The sequence below is a fragment of the Lonchura striata genome, chromosome 18, assembly GCF_046129695.1.
Source record: "Lonchura striata isolate bLonStr1 chromosome 18, bLonStr1.mat, whole genome shotgun sequence".
Classification (NCBI taxonomy): Eukaryota; Metazoa; Chordata; class Aves; order Passeriformes; family Estrildidae; genus Lonchura; species Lonchura striata.
In genome coordinates, this window is record NC_134620.1 from 11,686,672 (window position 1) to 11,713,332 (window position 26,661).

The window sequence follows — 26,661 nt, forward strand, 5'->3', positions numbered from 1 at the left end:
CCGGCCGCGGCTGCGCGCTGCGTTCTGCGCTCTCATCATGGCGGCGCGGGGCCATGTGCAGGACCCCAACGACCGCCGGCTGCGGCCCATCTACGGTACGGACCCCGCGCCCCGCCGCCGCCCCCCGAGCCCCCCTGCCGCCCTGCCGCGCTCCGGCCCCGCGGGGCTGCGCCCGCCCGGCCGGGCCGGGGTCCCGCGGCGCCCCGGGGTGCCCCTCGGCCTGGGGGGAGCGCAGCCCAGGTGACCCCGGCCGGAGCTGTGTGCGCTGCCGCGGGGCAGCCGGCATGGGTGAACCCCCGGGGGAGCAGCCGCGGGTGCCCCGGAGTTGTGTTGGTTGGATGTTGTGGCACGGAGCGGTGACGCTGTTGGGGGAGTTAATTGGGAGGCGGGAGAGAAGTAGAAGGGGACGGTGTCGTTGGGAGTTGTCCGGCGTTGTTGTGTCCCCCCCGAATGTTTCCGAGGGTGTTCTGCGCTGTTGGGGTTGCTTCGGAGGTTGTAGGCAAAGCTTGGCTCTATGCAAATATGGAGAAATAAAAGGAAAACGCTTCCCCGGGCTACGGTATCGTTTCGTCCCTAGAACTGAAGATTTGATAGAGATTGAGGAAAGCGTTCTTAACTTTTTCAGCAGGGATGGAAACCGTGGAGAGCTGCCCTGGTTTGGGGCTGGACGTGCTTTGGGATGTCCTTTGCTGGGGCAGAGGGATGGTGCAGTACAGGCTGAGTCCGTGGTGGGTTCCAGGGGAAGGGAGCAAGATGGGTTTGTTCGATTAGAGGTGTTCAAGTTCGTTTGTCTTTATGTAACGATTTTAAGGTTTTTTCCCCCCTTAGTTTTCCATCCGTGTTGTGATTGGCAGTTTCATTGACGTACAGTTGTTCTTGTCGTAACCTGTGTAAGAAATGGTTCTAATATAAAAAGCTGAGTAAATTCAGCTGATACCAAAGCAGGTGATGTTGAGCATCTCGCTGCGTTCATTTTGGAGAGAGCTTTAGAATTCCTTTCTGCTCGTTCTGGGAAGGATTCTCTGCAGTGCAAGATTTGCTCTCAGGCTGTGGTGCTGCAGAAACCAAAATAAAGCGTGTGATAAACGCACACAACTTCCCCTCCTCAGCAGCTGGGGAGGTGCACTGTGAGGCCCAAGGTCTGCCTCTGGATTTCAAGGTGTGCCTGGGTTTGTGCAGTGGTTCCCCGGGATTCCTCGACAGCTCTGGTTCTCTTTGATCTTGACATTTCTCCCTTCACCTGAAGGTTCAGGTGGTGCATTTCCAGCCTTTGAACATCCCCACCTATGAACTAGCGCTGGCTGAAATTTATTTTCATTTAGCTTCATTTCCTTTGGAAGCTGCTTTGACTTCCAGAAACCTGACTCGTTAGGAAAATACAGTCTCTTCATTCTGCTGTGTTTTTGGGAGGTTTGAGGGTTATTTGATTTACTTTGGAACACCCAAAGCTGAGATGTTCTTGGCACAGCTGTTAATCCCAGTCAGGCAGCTCAGCATGAGGGATAATTTGTGTGTCACTAAGCTGGGTGACAGAGCCTTAAAGCAAGAAGCCTCTGATGTGCTGTTCCACACCTTTGAAACCTCTTCACTGAGAAATCCCCAAAGTTTTAATGTTAGAGGTTCCACAGAGGTTTCCTAAGTTGAAATTTGTGGCTTCAAACTGGATTTCATGCCACAGTGTTTATTTTGGTGAGTGTGGAAAGGCTGACTAGTGAGAGGTTTGCTGTGGATGGGCTCAAGAGCCCAATTAACTCTGCTTTAAATATGCAACATCCACCTGGCCACAGGAGCAAATGTGGGAGCTGTTTAACAGAAATCTGTGAATCAGAATAGATGCACAATTCGTGCTGAGGATTACCCTCAGTAAAAAAGTTCTGGCTCATAATGGGAATGACAGGTTTGGCGAGGTAAAGGTGTGTGATGTAATTTCAGGTAACTGGCAGGAGAGAGCTCAGAGCAGTGTGAGCAGCCCCTTCCTTCCCTTGGCACATGAGGGGCAGCAAAGTTGGGTTAGCTGAGGAAAGAGAGATTTTTGAGGGAAGGGGAGCATATAGGGGTTGTGTCCTGGTCTAAAACTGCTTGTTTGTAATTGTGTAATGATGTGAAGATCAATCTGAAAGTTGTGATTCTGAGCTAAAAGAGGAGAAAATGGTCTGGAGATAGTGGGATGTCTCCCTAGGAAATACTAATGCTTCACAATTGTGCCTTCAAAACCAGCCTGGTGGAAGGGTAGTGGTACTCCAGGGGGACAGGTTTGCTCTGCCTGTGAGGTATGGATGCTGTAGACAAGTGTTTCCCACTTTGCTGGTGTGTATGTATTTGGTTTCTAACTTCCTGCCTGTTAAAAGTCACTGAAAGTCTCCCAAAGACACACCAAATTAATTTCTACTTTTCCTGCTAAAGCACTGGAGCTGCACTGCCAGCAAAGAGCTGTTGCTGCAGAATCCTCTCTATTATGTGTCTCTTTTGTTGCTGTAATGATCTGTGTGGAGTAATTACAAAAGCTTGTTTGTTTGAGTGACTAAAACCAGTACAATGAGATGAATCCTTCATCCCTGAAATGACAGTTTCCTGAATGTTTGGCTTAGGAGAAGCTGCACAGGGAAAATGTGGTTTTTGCTGCTGGTGTGACAGCTGATGCTCCATGGTAAAATTGGAGGTGGCTTTCCAGAATGGCCTTGGTGTTCTGGTGTGATTTTGTGTGTGCTCTTCCTCTGCAGATTATCTCGATAATGGCAATAATAAAATGGCAATCCAGCAAGCAGATAAACTGCTCAAAAAGCACAAGGACCTTCACTGTGCCAAGGTGAGTGGGACTGGGGGACACTGAGCTCGTTCTGCCTGAGTCTCGGGGTGTTCCACTGTCCCTTTCTCCGGGAGCTTCCACAGTGATTTCTGAGCCCTCTGGAATGTCTCTGTTCCAGCTCATCTTGTTTGCCTGGAAATGACCTGATAGGGACTGGAGTGTTGGTTCCACCTGGGCTGATTGTCAGCACCACTCCAGGTGACCTTGGCACATGGGCTGGGATTTAAAAATGCTTCTTGGAGTTCTGGGGTTGGGATAGCCATCTGCGGGAGTTTGGATCAAAACATCTCCTTGGGAGGAAATGTCTGAGGAAGACATTACAGGTGTCCCAGAGAAGCTGTGGATGCCCCATCCCTGGAATTGTTCAAGGCCAATTTGGGGAGACTTGGTCCATGAAAAATGGAGCTGGATGATTTTAAGGTCCCTTCCAACCCAGAGCACTCCAGGATTCCATGATTTTGGAGGCATTTGCTGTTTTCCTTGTCCACCTTCCTCGCTGTGACCCTGTTGAGGGAAAGGGATTCTGTTCCTCCCTTTTCTGAACGTGTGACTCTTTCTGCTTTTCTCATTTCCCTGGGGGTTTCCTGCTGCAGTTCACTCCACTTCTACATTTTGAAAGCTTCCCAAGCTGCAGAGAGTGTCATTGACCTGATTCTCGTTTATGTCACTTCTCTCTGGCCAGTTAGTGAAAGAAAACTAAGGAAAATTGCCAGGACAGGTCAGTTTACAGCTTCCAGGTAGAGAAATTATGTGATGATACCTCGGGGCAACCTCAGCATTTATTAAGAAGTCAGATCCCCTCTTTGATGCTGTTGCATTTGGGAGTTTTCCTGTCCAGCCATATGGATTAAAAGATTAATAAATCCTGGAGTTGTGCAGAGGGAATGAGGTGCTTGGGCTGTTCCCAGCAGGAGCGAGAGGGTTTCCAAATGCAGACTGTGTCTCTGAGAGCTGCCTGTGTTGTGTCCACAGGTGCTGAAGGCCATTGGCTTGCAGAGGACTGGCAAGCAGGATGAAGCCTATGCCCTGGCACAAGAAGTAGCAGCACTTGAACCCACAGATGATAATTCCTTGCAAGCACTGACCATTCTCTACCGGGAAATGCACAGACGTGAGTTTGTTCCTCTCCCAGAAATCTCTAGTTGTGTTCTTCCGGAAGGTTTGTGCCCCACAGTTTGGTGGGAAAAGTGTAAAATCCAGGATTTGTGTATGTGAGAGACTGTTAAGAGACTCAGAATTGAAGTGATCCTGTTGTAATGCCTGTAAGGCTGGAGTGATTTTCATAAAGCAAAAGAATCCTCATTCAGGCTTGTTCTGAACTCAGTTGTGTAGCAGCTCCTAAGTGAAGCGTGTTGATAATGATCCACACCTGGGAGTTCACATTTATTGATGAAACTACTGGAATTTGTTGCCAGTAGAGTGACAGAGATGACAAATCCCACAAGGTGTGATGTAGTTGAGGGGTTCAGGCCTCAGGAAAGTGGTGAAAACCAGGAGGGGAATCCGCACCTCCCAGTTTGGCCACATCAGCTTTGTCAGGTTCCTCGGAGTGATTTGTGTTTTCAAAATACTGAATCATCAGCGTTGGAGTGATGGAGGAAAGTTTCCTGTGCTTTTCTGAAAGATGCCAGACCTCCTGTCCTGCTTTTCTGCAGCTTGAACAGTTGTTGTTTCTGGCAGCTTCTTGGGGAGTGTGGTGTGGTGGTACCAATGTTTATTGTGGAGTTTGGTGGGTGATAGCACCAAAATTTATTGGTGAACTGCTGGAGAAACGATCAAGGGGTGAAACAGCTTCAGAAAAGGGAGTTTGCATCAGTCTGCAAAAGAGCAATTATGTTCTCCCAGTTGATTTCTTTGTGTATGTATGTTTGTAGATAAAGTATCATTTGTTGAGTAATACCAATATTTTTCTGTATTTTTGACTTCAGCATAAACCCCTGTGAATGACAAGAGCCTCTCTGTGATTGTTAACAATTTCCATTAAGCTGAGCTTTGTAACTTTTAGGTCTGTAACTCAGGAACTGGTGGGTGTGAGGCACTTCCACTTTTGGTCTTGCAAGAAAATTAATGTAATTAGTTGTTTTCTACATCTGTGTCAGGGATGTATAAACTGTGTGAAAGGCAAATTACGTTTGCTTTTCTGCTTCTATTCTGAGCTACAATTGTTTGTGTAAGAAAAAAATATGGAAGGATGAAAATGTAAGAAAGTTTAGCAGGTTGTACTATCAGAAGTATTTTGTCATGATAGACCTGCTATTAAAAAGTATAGTATGAAATAATTGTTTAGAGTTCTGATATAGGCAGTTGGGAGATAGCAGGATATGATTAATATGAGTAAACCTGTGATAAGAATAATTAATTTGCTATTAGGCTCTGAAAGTGTTTGTTTTGATACATGATTCACATGGAGCAGTCATTCTGCCAGCAGGAGAAACCTTCATTCAGTTTAATGCTCAAAAATAGAGAAAAACCTACTTTAAAAGTAGACCTAAAATTCTCTCTGAGCAGTTCATTTGCTGCTGTTGAACTCTATTTTGATTTAAGTTTATTTTGAGGTTTGTTTAGAGTTTTTTTAAGCACTTTCCTCCTTTGCCTGATGTTTGCAGTGCCTGGCGGGCAGAGCAGTATTTTTGGGAGTGATGAGTGCAATTAGTTGCTGTTCAGAGCATCCCTGGTGCTCTTTAGGGAGCTGTGCTTTAAAATATTCCCAAGTTGGTGTTAACTCTAGCATCTGCTTTTGGTTTAGCTGAGCTGGTGACTAAACTTTATGAGGCAGCTGTGAAGAAGGTCCCCAACAGTGAAGAGTATCACTCCCACCTCTTCATGGCCTATGCCAGGGTTGGAGAATACAAGAAAATGCAACAGGTATGACCAACAATTTGTGTTCTGGCTGGTTTAAAGTGTATTTTTCTCTGTCTTTTAGTCTCATTTATGTGTTATGAGTAATTTTCCAAAAACGCTGAGCTGGGTTAATGCAGAAGTTAAACTCTTGGTTGGTTTTTACAGAGAGGTTTGAACCTCAGTTTTGGAAGGTGAGTTGTGTGAAGACAGAAGTTTTGTTAACTTAAGGCTGTATCTTTTACTGATCTGTGGTTTTGTAGTTAGAGTACAAAATAAAGGAATTCTGGAATAGGCACATCTAAGAAGAGCTTCTGATCCATGTTTTCACTTTTCATTCTGGCCTCAGTTCTCTGTTAACTTTAGGAAGAAAATCCTCCCCGTGCTCTTTCTGAGCATCTGAAATACAACCTGTATTGATGTCATTCAGTGAAGAAAAACTAAAAAGCACTTGAAATATCCCCTCTCACTTGGCAGCACAGTGTCACACTGGTTGATTTTGTTTTCATACCTTCCAAATGAGGTTCCTGGAGAATACCTGTAAATGAAAAATTATTTTCAAGGCCTGCATGTTCACTCTTCTGTGTAAAAAACACAGAGAGACAAGAAATAAGTGCTGAACTCCCTCTTGTTTCTGCTGTGACTTGAATTTTTTTCACAGGTTTAGCTTAAATAGCAAAAAAGGAGTTATGGTGTACCTGAAATGAGAAACCTCACAATACAACCCAAACTTTAGATGTGATAGATCACAATCATGAGTGGAGAAAATGCCACAGATAACAATAATTAACATTTATGTGACCTTTTTTATGTCTGACATGACATAAAAATGTGGATCTCATTAAATTATCATTTTCAATATCATTTGAATCAAATCATCATTATCAATCTCATATTGTCAGAGTGGGATGTTGGCCTGTGGTTTTGGATTTAGGGATGTGAAGAGTGTGTGGATGGATAATTGATTAGGGAATGAAAATAAACCCCAGTGTCCTGTGCTCTGGGATATTCCAGCTGAAAATCCTGGAAAATGCCAACTGCAGTCAGGGAATTGGGACAAAAGTCCAGTTGTGGAGGTAGACTATTATGAAATTAATTACAGATTTTTTTAGGAGTAGAAGTCTTGTCCTTTGTTAGATACAGGCACCGTGAGGGAAATGTGGGAATAGCTGTTAATGTGTTAGGGAAAATGGTGAATTCTTTGGCTTTGCTTTGATTCAACCAAATTCCCTGCTCAACCTTTGCTCCCCCTGCTTTGCACGTGGAGGTGACCCCAAATTTGGGGGTGTCAGTGGATGTGAAGTGAGTGTTGAAGAGCACTGGGTTCCTGGAGGCAGGCGTGGGTTTGCTGTGTCCTTCAGCACTGGAGATATCCCCTCGTTCCCAAAGAGCAAATCTGCTGCCTCCTGGAGTTCCCAGTTCCAGTGAGAGCTGTCATCTGTGTAGGCAGTCAGTGTTTGCTGCTGTTCTTGTCAGACCTACACGAAGTCCTTGGAAACATTTCCACCCTCAGAGAAGAGCTCACGAGTGGGGAAAATCCTCCCATGTTCAAATCCCCTCCCATCATTGCTGCCCATCACGAGATCTGAGAAATAAATCTATTTCAGGAATGATGAAACTTGTGTCTTCTGTTTTTCAGGCTGGAATGGCACTTTATAAGATTGTTCCCAAAAATCCATATTATTTTTGGTCCGTGATGAGCCTGATTATGCAGGTGTGTGCAATGTTGGGTTTGACTGGTTGTTTTGTTTTTTTTTTTTTTTACTGCAGTGCTGGTGCAGAAATGTTCTGAGGGAAAACATTATGATTTTGGCTAAAATGTGTGTTTGAGCTGTTTCTGTGTGATGCTGGGAGAAAGACTGAGCCCTCCTTAACAGCATTATTGTTGTTGTCCAAAATCACTGAGGTGTTTTTATAATCCAATTTAACTGTTGGCTTACCACCTTTATACAACTTGAATTATTCTCTCATCTGCAGTGATACCCACCTGTCCTTTTGGCAGAGATAATGAATAAAATAAATCCTCAGCTAACTGCAGTTTCTCAGTCAGAATTGTTCCTCTCTAATGAGGTTATAAAAGCTCTTGGAGGGAATAAATGAGAGCTCTGGAATTAGCAGCAAGTCTGCAGGAATAGACACAGATCAGCTGTGCTGCTGCTGGTTGAGGCAGCACATTTGGGCACTAAAAATCAGACATGAAATCAAACAAAAATAAGCTTGAAGGGTTTTGATCACATCCTCTAAAATCCTGTGCCGTGTAAAATGCAAAAATGTTCTGGCTCCATGTTTTTACCAGCAGGTTTGTGTGCTCAGAGATGCAGGGCTCTGGTTGATCTGATCAAAAATGAGCTTTTTCTGTGCAGCAGCAATTTTATTGCTGCCATTTCCCAGAGCAGTTGCACTCTCAGGTCACAGATGGCAGCTCCAAACAGGTGGCTGGGGGGGATTGGAACACCTGGGTTGGTTTTTTTCCCTCCTTTAAAGTGAAAAGAGCAGTGGGAGGGACATCACAGAAAGTTGCTGAGCTGTTACAATAATCATTCTCTTCCTCAGTCTATCTCAGCACAGGATGAAAACCTCTCCAAAACGATGTTTTTGCCACTTGCTGAAAGAATGGTGGAAAAAATGGTGAAAGAGGACAAGATTGAAGCTGAGGCTGAAGTAAGGCTTGGTTTGAGCTTTGTTGAGACAAGGAATGCACTGTTAAGAGAACTTGATTACCTTGGAAAACTTCAAATAATCAAAAATGTTTTGGAATTAAATGTGAACTGTAGGGGACAGAAGGAAAACCAAAAGCAGGGGGTTAGGAGGGCCTCAGAGTCCTATAGCTGAGGCAATTTTTGGTGTTTGGTTTGACTGATGAAGTGCTTTGCTCTCTGGGAGGCCCCAAGAAAAATCTGAGGACTAAGAATGGAAAAAAAAAATCTAAATTTGAGTATTGCACCCTTTGGGATACTAAAGATAGCTTTGCAGGCCTGGTATCCCCTATTTTCTCTGTTGGCACACCTGGGTATGATCTTCCTAGCAAATTTCATTGCAATTTAATTTTTCCTTTAAGGTGGAACTGTACTACATGATCCTGGAACGTTTGGAGAAGTACAAGGAAGCCTTAGATGTCGTGAGGGGAAAACTTGGAGGTAATTTATTCTTTAATAAATCAGAGTTGTGTGGAGAATACAGCACTTCAGACTTGTCCACTGCTTCCAAAAAAAAAAAATTAGGAAGCCTGACTTAGCACCAGTTTTAACCTCAGTGTAAACTGTGGAGGTATTTGGGCAACCTGGTTTTACCTGCTTTGTTTATGGTATTTGAACACTACTCAGGGCTGAGCTTTGCAGTGGTAAATTGGGATCATGTTCTTTATTGTAGCTGCCATCTTCAAACCTGAAGTGTTTTCAATATCTGCATTTTAGTGGAGTTTAACTGAGGATTAAAATGCACTTGGAATTGGGATGTGGAGGTTTCCATGGGAAATCTTTCTGAGAGCTGCTGCTGTGTTAGACCTGGTGGTTTGGTGCTGGGTTGGAGCAAGAAGGTTTAAGCAGGGATGAGCTGAGCTTTCCATGTTTTTTTTGCTGCAGAGAAGCTGACGAGTGAGCTGCAGAGCCGGGAGAACAAGTGCATGGCCATGTACAAGAAGCTGCACAGGTGGCCCGAGTGCAACGCGCTGGCCAGGAGGCTGCTGCTCAAAAAGTGAGAGAGGATTCCTGCAGTCCTGCAAAAAAGATGCAACAAAAACCCCTGCTTGTTTAGGAATGGCCTTGTTTGGTGGCTTTTGTGGTTAAAATAGCAGAATATTGGGAAGCTTTTCCAAATATTGCACTCCAAAGCCAGGTGAAGGTGATGGGGAGAGTCAGGGTCGGGACTGGAGTTGCTGCTTTTTTTCAGGCAGAATTTGGCAACACATTAATGCAATAAAAGGTTGTTTACCTCCTTATTTCTAAGTTCTGTGCTGATTGACTGGCTCTGACTTTGCATTTCTCATCCTGTCCATGATTTACATTAAATTTTCTACATCTAAATTTCTCCCATTTGGCCAGACTTCATCGTGGGAAATGCATGTAGTGCTTGGAGCAGATGCATCAGGAGACAGAACATTTCAGTGTGATCAAATCTGTCTCAGAACTGTCAGGAGAGATGTGGTGTGTGCTTTTGAATTTAGCTGTGCTCTCGTATCTAAGTTAAATGCAGAAGAGAAACTGCTACCTTCGTGTTTTGTGGGGTTATTGCTGAGCTCTGACTCATAGGAGGAGAGTTCATAGCTTGCCTCAATTTTGAATTGAAATGTTTTTGCTTAATATGTTGCCAGAAATTCAGTATTTTGGTGTTCCTAAGATTTGAGACCTTTTCAAGAGGAAACAATTTTATGATTACAATTGGGTTTTTTCTGTAATATGATTATGTGTTATTCCTTAATTCAGCTTTAGCAAGAAACGTAGATTTAGCTGTTAATTGTTTTGGCAATTCCCTAAATTTTGTTCTGTACCTGATTTTTGTTTCAGCTCAGATGATTGGCAGTTTTATATAACTTACTTTGATTCAGTGTTTCAACTCATTGATGAATCCTGGACACCTCCAGCAGAGGAAGAGCAGTAAGTAGAGAATTTTGCTGTGGATTTGTTTTCCCTTGGTGCTTTAGCAAATTGTTTGGGTTCATATATTCAATATTAGAGTGAGTTCTTGATGTCAGAGCCCAAATGGTGTGTTTTCCCTTCTTTTATCTGGAGGCTGGCAATAGTTAATGGAAGTAGTTTGTATATTATAGTACTCTTCCAGCTCATGTTTTCTGTGGTGACTGAGTTGCAGAATCCATCATTTCCCTGTCTGGGAGTGTGCTGAGCGTGGGTTATCAGTGGGACCTCTCCAAGAACCTTTTGTCTGTGTGGTTGCAGCTCTCTGGAGGGGGAGGTGCACTGCTCCATTGAGCAGGCTGTGAGTTTCATCGAGGAGAGGATAGCAGAGGAGTCCAAGAGCTCCCGGCCGCTCCGGGGACCCTACTTGGCCAAACTGGAGCTGATCCGGCGCCTGCGGCACAGGGGCTGCAACGATGAGTACAAACTGGGTAAGAGCTCCTCCTGGGGAGGAATTCGTCTCTGGACAGAGGGAGACAGAGCACAAACATTCTGCTAAATCACTCTGTTAAATACAGTTTTCATTAGGAAGAGGTAACCTGTTGTTCTGTATGTAAAGAATTTTAAAAGCATTGGAAGGTGAACTTGGAAGAAAGGCAGGTATTTCCAGACTACTCCAGGGCTTGGAAAAGCCAGCAGGAAGGTTTGCAAAAGGACCTCAGGGATTTAGGAGCATCCAGTCACTGACACTGTATTCCTAATGGAAAGTCTTCCTGTTAGTGCTGGAATCTTTGTGTGGGTTTTGATTTAAGTTTTTATGGCAACAATGCCAGATTTTGCTTTTTAAAAACCTGCATCACAAAATGGCATTTAGGGAATCAATGAAAGGGAATGTGATGAGAGCAACATCTGTGCTATTTCCTAATTCTGTTTCTTTTTTCCATCCCAAAAGAAGCCATAGTGAGATAAGTGGAGGCTGCCTGTGCTTCCCTGGGTTGCTGAGCTGTTATCTGCTAAAGGAGCTTGAATGAAGCTTTTGGGCTTTTTTAAATGTGTCCTTGGTTACCAGAGACTTTGAAGCTCTGTTAAAATCTGCAGTAGTGCATCTCTCTGCTTTCTAAATTGCTCTGTAATCTTGAAGGGATGAAAAAAACAAAGAATGAACAAAGATTTCTCATAGTGATTTTACAGATTTCACTTCTACTGGAGGATGTTAAAAAGATGACCTGGCCTTTTTCCTAGGTGATCCAGAAGAACTAATGTTCCAGTACTTCAAAAAATTTGGGGACAAACCCTGCTGTTTTACTGATCTCAAAGTGTTTGTGGATCTCCTTCCACCCAGCCAGTACACAAAGGTAAGGAAATATCAAGTCGTGGCAGGAACTGCAGTGGTTGTTTGCACTCTGGTCCCTTTATCTTAAAATACCCATGGATTATATTCAAAGACTGGAAACATCAAATTTTTACTTTCTGCTTGAAATTCAGAGAGCTCTTTGTGCTGTAGAAGATATCATGAACATCTGAACACTTGAGAAGTTTCATTCTGAGGATTTTTACTGGAGGTTTAAAGCTAAGTTTGATCCTGCAGGGTCTCAGCTCTGGTAGTCCTTTGGCATTTTTATTCCAGGTGTCAGGGTGCTTTGAGCTCAAAGTTTCTGTTTAATTGAAAGAAGCTGCCCCCTCATCCCATGCAGGGATGTCACAGATGTTTTTCTTGGCTCTGGCAGGGCCAAAGAAGGGGCACATTTACCCCAATCCAGGGGTCACGGAGGCGCCCATGGCAGTTTTTTCCAGAATCTCTTTCTGGAACAACTCTCTGGAAGAGTTTCTCTGAAAAGCCCATTTGTGCAGAGTCATGAGCAGCCAGGAGTGACTTCAGCAGCTGGGAATTCTGTCACTCACCCCAATGTTTGTCTGAGCCATTGTGTCCAGGGATCAGTGCTGGGGAGGGCAGAGAATCCGGGATCAGCCAGAGCCTGGGGATAAAATGCTGGTAAACAAAGGGTAGGTAGCAAGGTTCTCTTTATTAAAGTATTTTTGGCTCCTAATGCAAACTGTTCCCACAGCCCCACTGCTGATGGGAGTGGTGGCTCTGGCAGGGATGGCTGTTGCTGATGTTTTATGTTTAAAGGTGTGTTTTTAGCCCACTGTGGCCAGCAGGATATTGAACTCCTAGTCCTGGAAATGGTGATTCCATTGTAAGGGAACCCTGAAGTACTGAACAGGTTTCATCCTAACTTTCCAGGGAACAGATTCAAAACCAAGAGTGGAAGAATTATATTTAATAATAGTTCAGACTTCAGTTCTGTTACAGTGCTTGTGAAACCATGACTCTGACTTTAAAATTCTCTGTCTGGCTTTAAAACTGCTGCTGACTTACTGACTATATTCTGGAATATATATTGTGTCAAACTGATGTATTAGGTGGTTTTCTGGTTGTCCCTGAGGCAGCATCTACAGCAGTTTAGCTTGGTCAAGGACACAAGGAACTGAGGAGGTTTTGTGGTGCTGAGGTGCTGATGAGTTTGACGTGAGAGTTCCACCTCAGTAGCTGAGGTTGTGATCTTGCTGAGCCACTGACACGCGAGATAGTCCAGAAAAAATGGTCACAACAGCAACCTTGACTTCCTAGAGGTGTAAATTGGACAGTAGAGTCAATGATGTGCTTGACCTTGCTCAGCATGGCACAGTTTCAAACAGAAAAAATCTGTCAACATAGCATTCATCAAATTCTTTGGGAAAACTGGAATTGGTGTGTGTTGTACTTGGTGCTGCTCCTGAGCTTTTTGCCTCAGGCTTGCATTTGATGCAGTTCTTCTGTGTCAATACCAAATGTAGTAAAACCAAATTCAATTGGCTTTAACTCAGGTTTCCGTTTGCAGACAATGTTGTATTTCAGAGCAAGAAGCTGCTGCCCAGCCCTGCGTGTTGTGAGGAGTCTTTTGTCTCCCATTAAAACTAAACAATGAGAAGCTGCATTTCTTACAGCTTAATTCCAAAAAGAAGTCATTAGTCAGAGTTGATGACCTCACTGACTAATGCACATTACTTCAGAGCTGAGGGAAAATGTAACAATGAAAAACCATGATTGCCTGGAAGTGTGCTGAGAAGCCTGTCAGTAACTAATTAATTTAATTGCAGCTCCTATTACCACAAGTGTTAACAGGTGCTTGAACTCCCTGGTGTATCAATGAATTGGAAACCTACCTCTGATTTTTCTTCCCTCTATCTGTTTCACAAAACTTAATAAAACCTCAAGCAACGCAAAAAAGATATTGAACAACTCAAAAAAAAACAACTCAAAGGCTGCTCTTGAACCACAGACATCAACATGGATGTTACCACCTTGCCTTTTTTTGGTTTGATTGGAGGGAGGAAATGCTGCTTCCTCACCTTTTGGTGCAGCCTGCAGCCTTTGCCACCGGGGTTTCTCTTGCAGTTCATCCGGCAGCTGCTGGACGTGATCCCGCTGGCGGCGGCGGCCGAGAACGAGGTGGCTCTGCCAGGTGACATCAAGGCCCTGCAGCAGCACCTGTGTGTGGTGCAGCTCTCCAGGCTGCTGGGGATCTACCACGCCATGGAGAAGAAGCAGAAGCTGGCAGTGGTGCGGGAGCTGATGCTGAGATACCGCCACGGGTTGGAGTTTGGTGAGGAAAATCTGATAAAACTTGGCTTTCTCCTTTGTGATTCTACTCTTCACCTTCCCTGAATTTTTCCTTTTTTTTTTTTTTTTTTTTTTTTCTTTTCAGCCACGTATTTAAAGATGAATAAGATTTTACGGGGTAGTTCAGATGGTCTGTTTGTGCTTTGCAGGATTGCATGTGCTTTTAAGCAAAGCCAGGTTTTCTCACTGGAGTGCATAGGACACATTTGTGGTCGGGAGTTATTAATTTGTAAATCTTGCAGCTGTGGGAGTCAGTTCTTCTTCCAGCAGATGTCAATGTTTGAAGTGCCCCAAAGGCCACTCAGTGATGTGTGAAGTTGTTTGGATTTTAAGACAATTCTGATTCTAAACATTAAAATGTGGTGTTCTCTCTGATTGTGGTGCCACTCAATAACCCTGACTTGACAGTGAGATCAGCTGACAGCACTGTTAGTAATTAAAGGGTTCCAACTGGTTTTTGTCTCTTTTTAGGGAAATCTTGTTTGAAAACTGAATTGCAGTTTTCAGATTATTACTGCCTGCTTGCAGTTCACCTACTGCTTGATCTGTGGCTGGAAGGTATGTTCCCAAAATTGTGCCTTGCTCTAATATCTCTGTGGGAGGCTGGGAAAGGGAGACTCCTGTCCCTGTGGCCAGTGGGTGCCTGGCATGGCTTGTTAGGCCTGGAGCTTTCTGGGTTTTTTTTTGGTTGGTTTTTTTTTGCAATATTAGGTATTTCAGGAGTCTCTGATCAGCTGGTGTTTGCCCTGAATCTCAGTGACCTCTATAAACATTAGATTTAATTTTTCTGATTAATTCCTTTTTTCTCTCCCTTTGCCTGAGTTCTGCTGACAACTCCTTTCTGGTACCAGAAATGTTTTGAGAGTGTTTCTTTCTCTTCCTGACATACTTTGGCTTTTGGATCCCTTGTTTCTAGACTTGCTGGGACCTGTTCTCTGAATTAAATTTGCCTGTACTCCACCCCTGCTCCTTGTTAGTCTCTTAATCCCACAGTGTCCAGTGCTGGGTGTCCATGTATATAATCCTGCCCTTCCATGTAGTTATCTGTTACATCCTTGTCTTTCCCAAGGAAGATTTAGTCTTTAACCTGACTAAATCCATGGTCAGGTTTCTGGCAGAAAGGTGGATGTCGGCTCTTGAATTCCTGACTCTTTTGCAGTGTGCAAGCTGGAATTCCTAAACAGGATACATCAGAGAGGGTCGCTTTCCCAGCAGTGTGCTCTGTGCAGATGTGAGCTAGATATTCCCTGGGAGGGATTATTCCCCCAGCATTCCCTCAGGGAGCAGCTGCAGTGCTGGAGCAGTGTTATTTGGGCACAATTAAATCCCTGGCAGCGCTCTGAGCCTTGTGTAACACGGGCAGAGGGAATCATGCCAGCGCCTGTCCCTGCTCACACCTGCCTGTGCTGTGTCTGTCACCAGGTGAAGAGGCAGCTGTGTGGCAGTGCCTGACTCTCTTGGAGGAGGGGCTGTCTCACAGTCCCTCCAATGCTCAGTTTAAGCTGCTGCTCATCCGGATCTACTGCAGGCTCGGCGCCTTCGAGCCCGTCTCGGAGCTCTACTCCAGCCTGGACGCCAAGCACATCCAGCACGACACCATCGGGTGGGTGGTACATACTGAGAATAATCACTCCTGCTGGCCCCATCCTGACAGCTGCAGCATCCTCTGCCACCCAGAGTTCAGCACGTTGTCACATTTTCACATGTGCAAAAGTGTTCTGGGGTTTTTGGGAGGCATGTCCACTGCATGTTCCCCCTTTTCTGTAGGGTATCCTTCCTGTGTGATTTTGAGCTGTGTTGGATTTTTTAGAGTATTAATCAATCTGAAAGAAATTGGTGAAATGGCTGGCTGGCTGCCAGTCAGAGCTTGGTGTTCCAGCTTGGGAGCACCAGTGAAAGCCAACACACCCTGGTGTGATCAGGGGTCTCTCACTGAGCAGCTCTTATTCCCTTAAGACAAAGAAAGAACTCCAAGCCCTCACATGCTGCTTTTAAAAAATTGACAATTCATTCCACTAAAAGCATGAACTTGCTCATGAATGCTGGTAATGCTGTTAAATGTCCAGATGTCTCCTGTGCAGCTGCTTGCCAGGGCAGTGGCTGACGTTTGCCTTGTGCTGTTTGTTGCAGTTATCTCCTGACACGCTACGCCGGCTCCCTGGGCCACTACGCTGCTGCTTCCCAATCCTGCAACTTTGCACTCAGGTTTTTCCACTCCAACCAGAAAGATGTAAGTTGAAAGAAACCCCCTCCGTGACCTTGTAATACAGCAAAGTGTCTTTGAGAAGCTTTAGAGAAGCCCCGTGCAAGGCTTGTTCAAATGTAGCATTTAAAACATAACAACGAGTAGTAGTAGATGCAGCTGTGTAGTAAAGGTTGTCACAACTTGCATTTCCTACTACAAGGATTTGTGAGTTCCTGTTACATGAGATTTTGCTTCAGCTTCCTTTCTGTTAAAGCCAGTTTTAATGCTCCTCATAAAACAGGTACGATTGCTTTTAAATTAAGGTTTGTGATTTTACGCAATAATTGAAGTGGAATGTGATGTGGAAGTAAGTGCTGGTGTCATAAATTTGGCATTTTGGAAAGTTACACAGCAGCCAGTGATGATGGGTCAGGATGAGGATGGCACATGATGAATCCTTTATGTTACAATCACTGGAGCTGTGTGTTTTCAGTGGATGGTGAGGGGTGCACTTCTGTTTAATGGGACCATCCCATTCTGAGGAGTAGGAATATATCCTGTGTATTTGTATTTTACACCCTGGGCACTGTTGAGAGGTAGGTGAAGAAGATTATTTTTACTTCCTGAGAAACAAAGGTGCAATCCAGTTTTAAATCTGCCAGTCAGCCCCTGCCTGAGTTGGCTCCAGAGGCTCTGGGGTCACATGCTTGGCTTTCCCACTATGCCAGCAATAGATAAAAATACAGGAATTGTCTGTACTGAGCAGTAAAGAGTCTCACACAGAAATCACTCAGAAGCAGCAGCCCAGGTGATTCCTGTGTACAGGATTCCCATTGCCATTTCCCTGTGCCCGGGGTGCTGGTGCCCAGTTCCTGTGAGCTGTGTCTGACACAGTTGTTTTCCTGAGGGATGCACATGGATTGTTCAGTGGGATGGAAGCTCGCTCTGCTCTACATCCCTCAGTTGCTCTTTTTTTTCCTACTTGATAAGAAGCTTTAGATTCCTGGGGGTGAAGCCCTAGATCCAGGTGCCTTTTTTTTTTTTTTTTTTAACTGAGGTGTAACTTTTCAGTCTTTTTAAAAAGTCATTTGGTGGATGTTAATGAAAAACATACCTGGACCCAACTGTCTGAATGAAACCCACGACTGGATATGAGTCATCTGCTTGGGAGCACTGTGTTGTAAAGCATCAAGAAATCATCTTTCTGTGGAAAACAATCTGAAGTAATTGGGGTGTGGTTCCCTTGGGAGCAGGTTTTCCTCTGTGGCATGAATGATGGAGGTGCTTGTGGCAGAGGAGAGTTGGATGTCTCCAGTGGCTCATTGTCTGTACATGGATGGTGATGGCTGCATTCCAGGTGCTGTTGGCAGGAAAACACAACTCGTGTTCCAGAAATCCCAAAAAGGTGTTGCCTTGCTGCTACACCTTCAAATGTTGGGATTTCAAGAAGCCAGCACTGGTGCAGCAGGAGGACAGAATTTCTCATGTGACAAGATAAGGATGGGGACTGGAACATTCACATCATACCTTGGAGATGGTGTTGCAGCCAAAGGACCACGAGCTGATGTTGCTCTCAGGTCTCCAAATCTCTCCTGCTCAGGATACTTCCAGTGGTTGCCTCCTTAAGATCCTTTTGATGGGAAATGCCTCAGAAGCTGTTCTTGCAACCAGGAATTGCAGGAGGTGGAGGCTCAGTTCAGGCTGCTGTTCCCTGAGGATGGTGGTGTGATAAGAGTGGGAATGAAGAAGGATTCCTTGCCATAAAACGTCACAAGGTCAGGATCTGCTCCCAGTTTCTGTGCTGCTCTGGTTCTGCTGGGGCTGCCCCTTTATGCTCAGGGTGCTTGGAGCAGCTCCCACTCAAGCCTTGCAAGCACATCTGCAGTGTTAAAAGGGGTCTGTCCTTTAAAAGTTCCATTTTTACAGATTTCTGGTGCTGCCTGCTCTTCCCTAGGTTGATGCTGAGATAGCTGGAATGTCACAGCACAGAGCTGTGTGTGGGACTCTGCCTGGAGCAGGAAGTGTGGGATGTAAATGAAGTCTGGCATAAAAATAGAGCTCCTGAATCAGACTTCTTGCTATGGATAAATCCGTTCTCCTGACTTGCTGAACTTCCCAGCCTGACGTGAATCCTGTGTCAGAGTGATTCCATGAGTAACAGCCATGTAGGATGCTGTGCAATCCTGCCACTATTCCTGCTCTGGGAGAGGATGCCAAGGACAGGGAGAAGAGAGAAGGCAGCATTGCTATATTTGGCCAAAACTAAAAAGGCAACTTTATCCTCCTTGAGATGGTCCTCCTTCAGCTATGCAGAATCACCAGTAATCTCTCTAATTTTCTTGTGTCCATCCATCTTTAATCTCTCCAGATACTGCAGGCAAACCACTCCAACATGTCCTGGGGGGATTTAAAAACCACGTGGATGCAGTTGAATTAGAGCCCATAGCCCAGTCCCTGACAGTCACCTCTGCAAGGCTGTTGATCAGAGGGTATGTTGTTGAATATCTGGCATACTTTTTCATTCAGTGCAAATAACCAAATTACTTAGGGGGGAAAAAATAAAGACAGCTCCCTAGAGGATATTTCTTGGTTTGGAGGGGCTAAAAAAAGGAGTTTTGGATCTCTGAGTGTTGCCTTCTGGTATCTCAGAGACTTCCAGACTGGTTGAGCCTGTTAAGACCATATAGAATTCAGTTAAGCAGAAGCCTTTTTTTGTGCCTTTCATCTTTAGTGAAGTTCATAAGCTTGTTCAGAAGAAAATAGTTGATTTGCCAGAATTTCTCAGTTGTGGAGTAATTCTGGGAGTAGAAATAGTTCACTGTGTGTCTACAGTTAAACATTTTCATGAAAACACTGCTTGTCTCGGGTTCCTTCATCATAAAAATCTCTTTTTTTGGAGATTGCTTGGACTGAAGTGAAATACTGGCTGCCTGCCTTGTATTGCTGCATTTCATCAGAGAGAAAGCAAAATATCCCATGGACCCTGAGAGTTTCCTTTGGTGTTTTTGTTGTACCCACTGTGTGATACTATATTTAAAACTCTAATAAAAAAGAGAAACAAAAAACGTGTGAGTAATTTTTGTTTTTTTTTTAAATCTGTGTTGTGGTGGTGTGTGATGCACATCCAAGTTAGTTCCAGAAAATCTGGCTATATTTCTTTTGCCTGGAATTATTTCTCACAATGAAATTGTGATTGAATGATTTGAATCACGCATCTAAAAGGAAAAGGAAGGAAGGAAAAAAGCCTTCCAGAAGCATCTCTTCCCTGTGAAGTATTTTTGTTTGTGGTGACAACAACGTGATGTTTAGTGTTGGTTTGGTTGTTAAACCTCACTGGCCATGGAGCATCTGGGCATTCCCAATTTAAAGCAGCAAAACTGTTTGGGTGACTTGGAGAAGCAGAAGCTCAATGGGCTGATAAAAACCACAGAAACACAGTCCCTTGGCAGTGACCTTGTTGGCTGTTCCTAATTTGGGAAGTCACTAAGGGGAGCTGGTGTGTGTTGTGTTGCAGACCTCAGAATACATCATCCAGGCCTACAAGTACGGGGCGTTTGAGAAGATCCCGGAGTTCATCGCGTTCAGGAACAGGCTGAACTCTTCCCTTCACTTCGCACAGGTTCGCACCGAGCGGATGTTGTTGGACCTCTTACTTGAAGCAAATATGTGAGTACAGCTCCTGGCATGGGAAAACTGGGAGAGGGCCAAGAGGGGCTTTTGGGGAATTGCACCTGCAGAAACCTCAGAGCTGCAGCTCTGCTCCTAAAGTTTCTGCTTTTAATGGTCTCAGGTTGTACCGAGGAGGTTTAAAAAAACTCCTTTGTGGAAAGGGTTGTCAAGTGTTGGAATGGGCTGCCAAGGGAAGCAGTGGAGTCACCATGCCTGGAAGTGTTCAGAAAATGTGGGAGGACGCTGGGGCCATGATTTAGTGGTGATCATGGTGTTAGTACTGCATTGGTGGTTGGACTTTGTGATCTTGAAGGACTTTCCCTACTTTGAGGATTCTGATCCTGATTCGCTGTCCCTTCACATCCTTGTCAGTGCCGTGTGTCACATTCCTGACAGAGGGAAAACTGAGCCGTGCACAGAACGTGGTCTGTTAGTGAGCTGCTTTCCCTTTGCAGTGATCAGATGTTTGATTTAGTGCTGCTTGTTCTTACCTACAGATCAACCAGTTTAGAAGAAAGTGTAAAGTCCATGAGTCTGAGCCCAGAGGAGGATGACATTCCATGGAAAGATCTACGTGACAACAGAGACCTGACAGTCTTGTTTAGCTGGGATCCAAAAGACAGGTGAGTAGAAATACTCTGAACTCACACATAGCAAAGAAATTCCTTCCTATTTTTCAGTGTTCCTTGGGCTGGCTGATTTAAGCACCATCCACCACATCTGGCCATGCTGCCATTTTAGATACTGATTTTTCAGAATTTCTGACCACTCCCTCCTCATCATACAGAACTGGGGAGCTTTGGGTAGGCTTTTGTGCCTGAAGCATTTGGCTGAAGAGCTTTGCTGCCTTTCTGCAGGGACATTTCTGAGGAACATCGGAAGCTGTCCCTGGAGGAGGAAACACTGTGGTTGCGAATCCGGTCTTTAACGTTGAGGCTGGTGAGCGGACTCCCAACTCTTGGTCACACCATCCAACCAAAGAACTCTGAAAAGACTGCAGAGAACGGTGTCTCATCCAAGATTGACACCATCCGAGCCCTGCTGCAGCAGCTGGAAGCAGCAGTGGATTCAGGGAAGAAGTTTCTAGAACAAAAAATCCAGGTACCAATAAGGCAAAAGTTCTCCCCAAGTGTTGACTGTGAATGCATCGTGCAGGCTGCGTAGTGCATTTAACTGCCCCTGGGTTTGTGGTGTGTGACTGACTGGGAGATGTGCCAGGCACTGGGTGGGATGAGGAAAAGCTGCAACACCTTTATCTTTTTCTTTGCTTCTTGCCTAGTATCCTGTCCTTGGCCCTCCTCCTACCCGAATGGCTGGCTTCTTCAGCAATGGCAGCTGTCAGTGCCAGACTAGCTTGTTTTATCTTGTTAGTGATATTTATGAACTAGATACCAATGGCTTAGGTAAGTGTTTGGGGCAGGGGTTTGACCACATTGCCACGGTGTGTGGTGGGAGGGAGCCACATGTCTCTGTTTAGTCTGAAAACTGCTGGGCGTTGGAGGATGTGGACTCAAAACTGTTACTTGTGTGTTAATTTTCTGTATGAAACTAAATTATCTGAGAGCCAGTGCCTTCATTTAGTGTTTTATGCAAGACTTCATTTTTCTGCAGTATATGGTGCTGTAATACTGGCTCCTCTTTGAAAGCAGTTACTTTTGAGAACTGACACTAAATAGCATTTAAATGCCTCTTGAGTTTCTGGAAGCAGAAAATAACAGAACTCTGTAGCTTATGTTTTTATTTCTTTTTTTTTTTTTTTTTCCAGAAGATTCAGCAGAAATCCAGGAAAGAATAGGGAATAGTTTCAAGTCTTTAGTAGAACGACTGACAGGTAAATGGTAACTTGAGAACAGACACTGAGGCAGAGCTTCCTGGCTGTCTGAGGATGGCTGTGGAGTGTCTGCAGGGATGGGCTGTGGTGATGCAGACCCTGTGAAAGCTTGAGAACAAGGCTGGGATTGCCCTTGGCTTGTGTGCTGAAGCTGCTGCATGCTGAGAACGTGCTGTGCCCTTCAGTGCATTTATCTCCCAGCCTGGGCAGCTTCTCCTCCTGGTGCTTGGGTCAGGGGGGCTCATCAAGGGTGTGGAAATGTTTGTAATGAGCCAGAACTCAGTGGAGATGGAAAGGACTCATTATCTCAGTGGTCAGTGCCATGACAGTTCTGCACACTACACTCAGATACCTGGTGTGCAGAAAATGCACATTTGTAATAATCTCCTTCATCCTCAAATCAGGCTTTTCTTTTTTCTTTTCAGACTTGTTCAATAAATGTAAAGGTGATTTGATTGAAGTCAGAGATGGCACCTTGAAAACTCATCCAAACCTTTTAGAAAACTTAGTCTTCTTTGTTGAGGTATTTTTTTTTCCTTTGGAAACTAGAAATTTGGGAGTGCTGCGGGGTAAAAATGTTGGGACTAAAACACAGTGGAAGTTTGATCTCAGGCAAGAGAACTTGTGAGGAATTTTGCTGCATATTTTAATCAGCAATGCTGAGTTTTACCTGGAGCACTTAAATGAATTGAGAAGCCTCCTGTAAATGCAATTTAGAACATATTTTTACCTTTCTTCCAGACGATCTCCATTGCCCTGTGGGTATCAAGTTACTGTGACAGTGTCCTCCGACCTTTTAAATCCAACCTGCAAAAAAAGAAAAAGAAAAAAAAAGAAAGCAGTGTAGCAATGGTACAAAAAATGTTTCTTTCTCTCTTCCCCCACCCCTAATCAAAGCTTATTTATTCTGAAAGAAAAATCAGGATAGATAACATGAACTGGTTTTCATAAACTGGTGGAGCTCGATTGGGTAATGGTTACTTGGGGCTAATTTTTACTGTTTAAAATCAGTGACATGTCATATCTGTGACATCATGTGACAGTTTTTTAATGAGAAATACTGTTTAGAGTGTCATTGACCTTCCTGCCTGGAATGTACCCCAGTAAACTTGTTAGCTGGGAGTGTTTATTTGGGTAGCTAAATTACAGCTTAGCACTGGTGGGAAGAAGAGAGTTATATATCACAAAGTGAGTTATATAAAATGGACATTAGTATGTGGTTATAAATTCAAGACCTGTGTTTGTTTTTGTAGCCACCTGTATTTACCCATTTCCTGGATTATGTAACTGAACTCCAGACATTAACTTCCAATGTTATAGATCATATCAAAGGGCTTGAAATCATTCTGACTGCACTAAAACTTGAAGAGTTGTCACTCAAGGACACTCTGCTTTTACAGGTAAGAGATTCCCTGTGCAAAGACTGTGGTCCTCAGGAATTTCCTTTTGGTGTTTGAGGTGTTGGAGAACGTTTAAAAGGGGGATTTAAACAGTTGCTGTGGAGTTAGTGATTTCTCTTTTGCACTTTGCAGGAAGAAAAAAAGTTTACAAAGACTGTGCAAGGGAAGGTCCAGAGCAGTTACCATCACTCAGTTCAGGAAATTGGAGAGCTGCTGAAAAAGAGACTTGATACCATTAAAAAACTAAAGATTTGAGCAATGCATCCCTGACAGACTCCACAGGGGAGTGACACCAGAGTCCCAGACAGAAGCAACATCCACTCTACCATCACTTAAATCCAGAACTTCCTCATAATGCATGAAGGACTTAAAATCATGAAACAATTTTTTTAGGTATTACAGATGTATTGAGCTGATTTAAATTATTGTACATAAAAGAAGCAGGGACCCTTCCTGGGGTTTGACCACTTTTTATACATGTTCATAAGCATATTGCAACAGGAGAAAAGTCACTTTCTTCCCTTCTGATCTCTAGAACCAACTGGAGATGGTATTTAGAAGCAGCAATAGCAATCCAGTGTAAAGCATCTATCTCCAAGGATATTTTCATCACCATACAGTATTCATAATTTTTGTATGGTCCTTGCCTTAGAAATGCAGGAATTGTAGATGTCCACGTTCAGCCACCTCTGATGAACTGAGCCTGGCTTGGAGCTGCCTGTTTTGTCTGCAAACCACCTGGTCCTGCTGACAGAATTCCATGTGTTGGTCCATCAGGGAGAGGTGAGGCCTCCGTGGTGGGCTGGGAATCATCCAGAGTTGGGGCAGGATCCTCCAGGAGAGAGCGGGAGGGAGGAGGTGTCTGTGCACAACTCAGGAAAACTGCAAATGTGATGAGGAGCAAACTTCAGAGAGAGAGAGGGAGATGGGAATGGGTGTTTCAGCAAAAAAAAAGACAAAACGAGAGACCTTGTAAATAATGGCTGCAGTGGAGTGTGACACTGCGCTGGTATCATGTCAGTTCAATGTCAAACAGCAATGTCATGACTTTTAAAAAGTGTATTTAGATTACTGAAACTTTAAGACTTCAATATTTTAATAGAAATTGAATCCTATTGGCTTTGGTTTTAAGTTGGCAGAGGTAACTTTTGCTTCCGCTGTGGTCTGAGGCTGAGATCCTTTTTGTACCTGTCTGCTTGCTTTTTGCAGTTGAACTTTGATTATCCAAGCACTGGTTCATGAAGCTTTCTGTTAGAAAGTGTGACCATATCATCTGCTCCCACAGAATCTGCACTTCTGTTGGGTTTTTTCATGTTCAAAAGAGCAATGCAGCCTGAAATTGATAGGCAAAAAAAAAAAAAAGTTCATGTACCTGCAATACAAGAGACAGGTCAGACCCAACAGATTCCTCATCTCCTGGTTTAGAGCCACAGGTATCCGAGTCTAGATTTAAAGTTTGAAGAGAGCTTGACTGCCTTTGTCATCTCTTCTGTTTTGTTAGTAATGCTAGAGTGTTGATGAGAGTATTTTTTTAATAAATCCCCTGTATTAAAAAAAAAAAAAAAAGTCCTATAGCTGCTCTTGCTGGATTTAGTTTGGCTTTGCCCCATCCTGAAAGGGAAAGAAAAGAATGTCTGCAGGTTGTCAAATTGTAAAGGATGTCCTGATGGTTGAATCACAATGTCTGGTAAGTGCTCTGGGCTGGAGGAGTACCAAAATATGTTAAGTCTGTTTTATAGTAACACTTTTACTGGAAAAAAAAAAAAAAAAAGAAAGAAAGAAAAAGAAACCAAACAGAACTGTCATGTTGTATAGAAATATCATTTTTGAAAGGAGGGTGTGCTCCTTAAAGCAAGGCTGGTGACTGAAGGTGATGCTGTCAGGTATGTTGGGTGAGTGAAAACCACCCCTGTGCTGGGGTGGGGCAGTTCAGAACAGCCCTGAGCCAGAAACAGGCACTGCCCTTCTCAGTCAGGGGGCACAGTGGCACTGCTGCTGTCCTTGTCCTCTCCCTCTAATTCCAGAGGGCTTTGCACAAACACAACAAAGGTGACACAGGGGACAGTCCCAGGGCTGAGCCATGCTGGAGTTTCCTTCCACTGCTGCTACACCAGGTTGAACTCGGTCGTATCAATAAGTAATGGTGACAATGTAAGTGAGGTTTAAGATTAAGAGAACCAAGCATTTAAAATCCTCCTGTGTGCCTGAAAGCAGAAGCTGGGTTAAAAAAAAAAAGGTTTCCTGCATTCCTTGAAAGCAGAACTGAAACTGTGGGGGGAACTGATGTCATCTGAGGCAGGGGCTGGGACAGGATGGAACCATGGCTCGCTCACGTCCAGCACAGGGGAATTCTGACTGTTCTCAGTGCCAGCTGCTGTTCTCTCACCACTTCCAGCCACTGGGAATGACAACCTTGTCAAACACAGAACTCCTGGGTTACTCGGTGGTTTCTAAGAGCAGAGGCCGTCTCTTCCCAAGCTGTAGTTTCTCTAGGAGGAAACAGTGTACAAAAATGACTCCGTACTGACTGACTGGGGGCTTGGTTGAGGGAGAATTTCTCTCCCCCTATAAATTGTGTACAGTTAAATATATTATATATTTCTTACAAAAGAGCATTTCCCCTCCAGAATATGTCCCACACGGACTTGGTAAGAAATTCAAGCTACAACCCATTGCTGCTGTTCCCCTTTTTTCCACCCTTAGGATTTGTTTTTGTTTGTTTCGGATTTTCTTTGGGTGACGAAAAACATACCTAGAAGAAGCTACCAAGACTACTGTTTACAGACTGAAAAATTACTGCTTTTATACTACTGGGATCATGAGCCACGATCCTTTTACAGATTTCCTCAACTCCTCTTGGCTTAAAATCAGTGTCTGATGTAGATAAAGGTTGGAAGTCTCCTACCCTGCTTTGTCTACACACAGGACAAACTGTACAATGCTTGTTTGTGTTGTCCATCATTTTTGTACTTTTTAACTGTTCAAAAATTGCATTTATATTTTGCAATCCTTGATAATCATTACTTTATTTTAACGGCTAGTAAACTTAGGGATTTTCTTTTTTTGTTGTATTTGCAGCCTTATCTGAACTTTCTCTTCCTTGATTATTGTTAATTTATGACTGTAGGAGATACGTATGCCTCAGCCTTCTACGGACTTAAGTGACACAGCTGCAACTGAACTGCTTTAAACTGGATGGGTTTATAATTTATATAAAAGTCAGTTTCGTTACAAATCAGTATTGGTGCCTCATTTTTCTGCCTGGATGGTCTGGATGTGATCAGATGCTCGTCTGCACTGTCTTTGTAAACTCCATGGTGAAGCCAGATTATGCTGGTGCGGGACAAGCAGACCCTGCAAAGAGGAAGGATGGAAAAAAGAGAGAAAATGCTCATTGTTTTCCAGCTGGGGATTAGGTACAGAATGATGTCTGTTGGGGGAGGGAGTGTGGATGGCTCAGTGCTTTTACTTGATGAGCTGACAGTCTGTCTCTCTGCAGTGCTTGCTTGCTTTTCATCCACTCTTTCCATGACAAGGACACGTTGTGTACAAGTGCGGGCTGGCAGTGCATGAAATGTCCCTTGGCAGCGCAAAACCCTCTTCTTGAAAGGGCTGTGCCAGTGCCCACCTAGATCCAAACGTGCACCCCACGGCTTCTCTCGCTGCTGCCCCGCCCGGCCCGATCCTGCCTCCCGCC

The 26,661-nt window shown here is 44.2% G+C and overlaps 1 protein-coding gene across 2 annotated transcripts; it reads left to right on the top strand.

Annotated features, from left to right (window-relative positions):
* Positions 1-6: 6 nt before the first annotated feature.
* Positions 7-26,199, top strand: NAA25 (N-alpha-acetyltransferase 25, NatB auxiliary subunit). Of its 2 annotated transcripts, none has more exons than XM_021544660.3 (24): positions 7-95; positions 2,721-2,806; positions 3,779-3,917; positions 5,553-5,671; positions 7,284-7,358; positions 8,198-8,305; positions 8,703-8,781; positions 9,226-9,337; positions 10,147-10,236; positions 10,537-10,706; positions 11,458-11,570; positions 13,655-13,862; positions 14,351-14,437; positions 15,302-15,482; positions 16,010-16,109; positions 19,579-19,730; positions 20,231-20,356; positions 20,591-20,834; positions 21,013-21,136; positions 21,499-21,564; positions 21,990-22,087; positions 22,306-22,416; positions 22,818-22,964; positions 23,097-26,199. In XM_021544660.3, exons 1-24 carry the CDS (start codon positions 38-40, stop codon positions 23,217-23,219), a joined length of 2,916 nt encoding a protein of 971 aa, XP_021400335.1. In that variant the 5' UTR covers positions 7-37; the 3' UTR covers positions 23,220-26,199. The 2 variants fall into 2 exon arrangements, with proteins under 2 accessions (XP_021400335.1, XP_021400336.1); XM_021544661.3 differs by having other exon boundaries at positions 21,502-21,564.
* The last annotated feature ends 462 nt before the right edge of the window (positions 26,200-26,661 follow it).

Coding starts and splice junctions, on each gene's coding strand:
- NAA25 (XM_021544660.3), top strand. CDS start 38: ATGGCGGCGCGGGGCCATGTGCAGGACCCCAACGACCGCCGGCTGCGG. Junction 3,918..5,552: donor CTACCGGGAAATGCACAGAC/GTGAGTTTGTTC, acceptor CTTTTGGTTTAG/CTGAGCTGGTGACTAAACTT. Junction 20,357..20,590: donor AGCTGGGATCCAAAAGACAG/GTGAGTAGAAAT, acceptor GCCTTTCTGCAG/GGACATTTCTGAGGAACATC.